The 6,103-nt window shown below is 37.6% G+C and overlaps 1 protein-coding gene across 2 annotated transcripts in view; it reads right to left on the reverse strand.

Annotated features, from left to right (window-relative positions):
* Positions 1-5,489, reverse strand: part of LOC139145397 (argininosuccinate lyase-like) — a 29,496-nt gene extending 24,007 nt beyond the window's left edge. Inside the window, exons 1-2 of one of the 2 annotated variants that reach the window (XM_070716539.1) lie at positions 4,702-4,885; positions 351-545 (exon numbers count right to left, since the gene is read on the reverse strand). In XM_070716539.1, coding sequence (XP_070572640.1) covers positions 351-545; positions 4,702-4,797 — 291 coding nt within the window. In that variant the 5' untranslated portion in view covers positions 4,798-4,885. Of the gene's footprint in view, positions 1-350; positions 546-4,701; positions 4,886-5,194 lie in introns of those variants that run through there. The other variant, XM_070716540.1, reaches the window with a different exon arrangement.
* Between the last annotated feature and the right edge of the window lie 614 nt (positions 5,490-6,103).

Genomic DNA, 6,103 nt, shown 5'->3' on the forward strand with positions numbered 1-6,103 from the left:
TTTTTGTTCAACAAAAAATGCACCTTACTTGTGATACCATAAATCAGAGGCACTTCAGAGTTTCCAACATCGTTTTGAAGGTAGGTTCATTTGCAAATTATGATCTTGAAATTTATTTCCTTGTGGCCCTCCTTTTTGCATTCAGATACCAAAAATATTTTCTTGGTGTTTTACACAGACCTCCCACATTATAAAATATAATTTTGATTCATGAACTGGAGACAAATCGCCACATACACGATAATTTCCCGTGACTGGCACTACACTGCGATTACTGAAAACTGGAAAGTTGATATTTTTAATGATTAAATCACAAACAACTAACAAAAATTTTATTGACAAAACAATACCTTATCAAGTCCCTCTTCAATAGCCTGTCTCTCATCCTTTGTGACCAATCCCACTTTTTCCAATGCTTTGACGTAGGCTTGACTTCCCTGGATATCAGCCTTCCACATGCGTTTGTCGAATTCTATGGAAGCGTTGAACTTCTCCATGACTGGGTCAGTGGCACCAGTGAATCTACCGCCCCATAGTTTACCAGCCTGTGTATGAAGAAAAGGTAATGTGTACATTGATTTTGGACTAGTTGATGATAGAATTGTTTTTACTCCTGTTGGATATCAGATGTGAAATATAAATACATATTACAGACAAAACTACTAAATATATGTGTTATCATTTAAGTGCATTACCTGAGAAAAGTTGAACAGTAATTTAATAATATGGAACTTCATTTTTTGCATGGTATGAGCTGTTTTCAGTTTAATTCAATAAATGCACATTCATTATTGTCATTGGGGTAGGCACATTGCCATTTTAGTGACCCCTAATTGACCCCTACATCCTGGCACTGTCCTTCTTATACATGCATTCACCACTGAAACAACAATCCATGTTTGCTCATAAAGTGCAACTGTCATTCACTTTTGAGCAAAAAACTTGCACTATATGTCCTACACCATCAAACCTACCAGGATGTCAGGTCAAGGTGGGGTCATGGAAAGGGATTAACTCTTTAGATGTTTATCTCATTGCTCAGTCAAGAAATTTGCTGTTGTCTGCCTAGATCAATGGGCATGTAGACTTCACTGAATATCATCTCTGTTCTAACTACAGTAGTTTTTGCAAGATTCCTCTGAGATCAAAGTATCTAGGGGACACATTCAGTGAGCACAGCAATGTTGATCTACATTGTGAAGAAGCACATAGTTTAGGGCAGTAACAGAAAAATTAATATGGACAGGAATGTATTTTAAAATACTGTTACATATGTACGTGTTTGTGATAAACATCCTCCTCACCAACCACAGATTCTTGGTAAAGTCTACAGATGGGATTGTGGGAACAAGTTCAAAGGTCATCATCACCTATCACTCACAATTTCTTAGAAAGCGGTGAGATGCTCATGAAACCTGCATTGTTCAAAAAGCAATGTGGCATTTTGTAGCATAATGACCAGGATGAAAGAACACACTGTATGAATACTGTAGTATTCACTCTAGCGCTGTATCACGTGTGTATGAATGTTCACAGAAGCAAAGGACCAATGAAAAGCTTTCTTACAAATCAAAAAAAAATAAATAAATGATGGGATTTTAATCAATGCCACATATCAAAGATGGATTAGATCAAGCAGAATATTACTCTATAATTGGAATGAGTCAACATGAATAATTTATCTTAATATGCAGCATTTCATTCTGGTAATGAAACATAATAAATCTCATTTCTTACACTGTATTAAGCTTAAAATTGACTGCATGCCAACTCATGTGACTAGATCTATATTCAACCTACCATATATCTAAACTAACCCATTTTTTAAAAGAAATTTATTCTTCCTGTCTAAGTTGACAGACCTTGAGAACCAGTAAATTAGATTAATTTAAACTCTCTTAAAATGTGTACATAGATTGCACGGAAAAATTCCTTGCAAAGGGATAACATTTTTGCCTTTTAAGTTTTTCATTTTATTATACCCGTTTTAAATTTGGTATGTGGATTCGTATTTACCGAAATATTTCCCGATAGTCAAGGTATGAAAGCGTAGAGAGTACTGCACTTAAGTTTGACACAAACTCAAAATTTCAAATGATTATTCACTCAATCAAACTCAGATAACGATGCATTTCATTAATTTGACCACGTTGACAATGTCACCACCTAATTTCATTCTAATAGTCAGGTCATATTTCTCATCAATAAATAGCTTTTTATAGTATTCATTTGCATATCTGATGTTACATACAGGATGCACACAGTTTTTCGATTATATAAAAGTAAGATGGCTAAAATATTGAATTTTAGTGTGGAGACTGTTGATCAAATTTTGAGAGGCTGACAAAAGACTCCATATTTATGCCAGGTTCACACTCAGGCCCAGGGCTGCCTCTAGGCTGCTGGGCAAAAGGTACAAAATATTTTGATTTGCTTTTACACTGTAAAATGTACATGAATCTCCAACCTCTCAGTGGATTACCAATGTTGCTTTAGGGCCAACTTTTGAGGTGTCACCTGGGCCTAGGGCAGGCCTAAACTGTTCACACACACAATTTTGGCTTGGTCACAAATTTTGTCGACTATGAAGCTTATATACCTCTTGGACCTGACATATGTTAGGCCATCCCAGTGCCAACCACGGCACACATGGCGCATTCACATTGTTCTTAAAACCACAGCCAACTAAGAGGCAATGTAAAGTCTATAGTGTGAAAGCGGTAATAGTCTGACATCATGGGACAAAATGGGCAAGGCAAAATTAATGGAAAGAAAGGTCATAAAGCTGGATTGTTGAAAGCTACATTCCTACACAAATAGTATTGCTGCACAAAACTTAAATGTCATAATTTAGAAATCAAAACCTACAGATGAAAACCTGCATTAAAAACAAATACTTTATGAACCAGTGTAAATGTGTTCAACTTCAAGTCATCATAATACTCAAAAAGCATGATGGCAAGTATGAGGAATGTAAGGAGCCACATGAGAATGGGATGTCTTTTCATTAAGTTCACAGTATAAACCATCTCGTATTTTTACCGAGTTGGGCTGAAAACAAACCAATAAAGTTATCTCATTCTTGCAGAGGCTGTGTAGCAAAAAATAAAACCGTCTAAAACTTCCAGGAAATAGAGAAATATTTTTGAGGTGCATGGGGCATGTGTGAAAGTTAGTTTCAGTTTCTCTATACCTTGCTACTACACTACACGGATTCAACACTGACAACTCCAGTGAGTTGATTCAACAGTGCTTTGTTGACAAATTTGCATCGGATGAACCCTTTGAGTGCTCTAATTTTTCCCGCCAAAATTTTAGTGCAACAGTCCACCAATTTTATGATTTTTTCTGTAACTTTTTTTCATAATTTTGGACCAAATGGACAACACATTTTATCGGCTACAAATTTTTATCAAAATTTTAGCAAAAATTAGAAACAAAATTGACTGGCGTATATATGATAAAGTTGACAAAAATTATATGACATTATATGAAAATCCACAATGATTGGCTCGCTTAAACTTTCTATTTGTATTCGTCTTGAATTGGTCCTGACCCCGGGAGGTCGCAGCAAGGACAGCTAATTAATGCGACAACTGTACACTTAACACCAGCCTGAGACCAAGCATATCTACATCTGATTTTAAAGAGAAAGCAAACGAATGCTAAGTGACAGGGAAATCTATATCACATAAAAAATTGTTCAGAGATCTATGCCAGATAAAAATAATGATAACTTGAGTTTTAGGGGTGGTTGGGTTTGATCAACATAGCTCCTACCCGACGTAAACAATTCCATTATGAACCACACCAATGGCCAAAACATTACAGATGGGAGAAAGCTCGAAATAGATATCGACCTATTAACCTTGATTTATACTCACTCATCACATCTAAGTATCATGGAAGAAGGGCAGATGATCTTAAGTCTGAAGGTGACACCTGGGGAACATTTAGGAGTTAGATGATCAAAACTGAACTTATGACTCCATCTGTCTAGATATTCCATTCCTAAAATGACCGGTTGGAAAAAGATAATGCACTCTGGTTACATTACACCAGGATGTTTCAGAACAAACTCTGTGAAGAAGGTTTGTGGTACAAAGTTTGTATTGACAAGTTCCACATTATCCCCCCCCCCCAAAAAAAAAAAACCCAACAAAACAAAACAAAAAACACCAAACAAACAAAACCAAAAACTTTCACATTATTCCGAGTAACAAATTAACAAGTAACTGGAAACGCTTAACTCCAGAATATGCTATATCCGGTCTTTCTAATCCTGTTCAACATCCTTCTGTGATGCAACGACGTTGAGATTGTAGAGTATGAGCATCGACCGCGTTTTCGTTGTTACTTCCGCATAGCTAGCTTACTGTCTGAACACAACACATTTGATCGTTCGCTCCTATTCTACGACATATGGTGAAACATTTGGCAATAAATGACGTTGAGCTCGCTTGTATAATTTACAAAACCAGTAAAAAAAGAAGCACGTATTTCAAAACATCAAACAACGCCCCTGGAGGGACCGGGGAAGCCGCATGTAAGTCTGCATGTCAAAATCCCATCACTCTTGCAGCAGTTTACTAGTTTAGTCTCTCCACCACAACCACAGTCGGGTCCCGGTGGAACACAACAAAGGTCCACATCTTCCCCCGAACAAAAGGGTGACTTTACAGAACAACAGATGTCTCTCACTTTTTCTGGAACACCAGAATCTTCAGAACCGCCTTCATGCTTTCTCTTCTTGGCCGGCGAGATCCCTTCGGACCGCCCCTCATCCAAAGAAGCCATACTGTCGACTACCAATAAAACGCGCGTACATCAGTACACGCGATGGACCCACTCGAACCTAATTTTAAACTAGAGGCTGCAGGCTGGTAGAGCGGCATGTGGCGGCGCTAAAGCGGGTCAGGTTATAGATCCAGTATCAATGCACACCTCATTATTTAAATCCTTACGAGCAACAAAAGCTATGTTGTTCCTCATGCAGTACAGTTACTCGTATGGTAATATTGGTTGTAATCGTCAGCTATTCGAATATTTACTATCTTGTAAATGATAAATCAGATAATCTTATATGTCTGAGACCGTGATTACATTTTTGTTCACAACACGTAATCGTTAGCAGAAGACTACGTGACAGTTCTATTGAATGAAATACACTGTTGTACACACACGATGTACATACCTCTTTTGTTGTTCCTACATTATTTCCAGCCATCGCAAGAAGCTAGACGTGCACTTCCGGAGCCTTGAATTCGTAGAATGTTTTAAATGTCACGTCTGAAATCTGTGATTTCGGAAGCGATTTCTAAATTCTAGGACAGACAGTAAGAGAAATCAAGAATTGAAGAGTTCTTAGCAAGCTTCTGTTTTTCTAGATACAATTTACGGTGATTATGAAAGAGCACGCGATACTCAAGTGTCAGAGCTGCTGGTAGCCAGCGAAAGATGCCATTTTGTATGACATGTGAGTGAAGATTGACAGATGCACTGAGAACATTCAGGATATCTGGATCCATCCGGGGAAAATAGAACGCCGCTAGAGGACGGTTTCATGTAACTTTCGTTTTTATGTATTTCAAGGGCAAACTGCGACCACGACACAAACAACGGTAATAAAGTCTGCCGACACTTCTTCCAGTGGAGTGAACTTTAATTTTGACAAAAAAAACATCATCCGTAGCCAGTGCCGAGTTGAAAATAAACGCCATCATCGGTTTATTCAATGTATCTCGCTAAACTGTCAATATTTCTTGTAAGATCAAATTTTGCACTCTGAGCAAATGTTTCAGATTTCTTGATATTGAAACGTTTTTTTAAATCATATCTCAATTTGATAACTCATTCGGCATATGCTTGCGATTATCTGATCCCTAGCATCAGTCTATTTAATGTCTTTAATGGTGTCGCAGTGTTCATGTGTTGTCGATATGTGGATGGGAAAATAAAGAATGCTGGGGGAGTTTAACACAATTCATTTGAGACCGTGAGAGGGAATTGTAGGCACACTCAGTTTTGCCCTTTTGCCATATGAGTCCTGTGAAATCATGTCAGTCAAGTGCATTCCCATGATGGCAAAAGTTTAAACACACCA

Source organism: Ptychodera flava, chromosome 12, assembly GCF_041260155.1.
Source record: "Ptychodera flava strain L36383 chromosome 12, AS_Pfla_20210202, whole genome shotgun sequence".
Lineage (NCBI taxonomy): Eukaryota > Metazoa > Hemichordata > Enteropneusta > Ptychoderidae > Ptychodera > Ptychodera flava.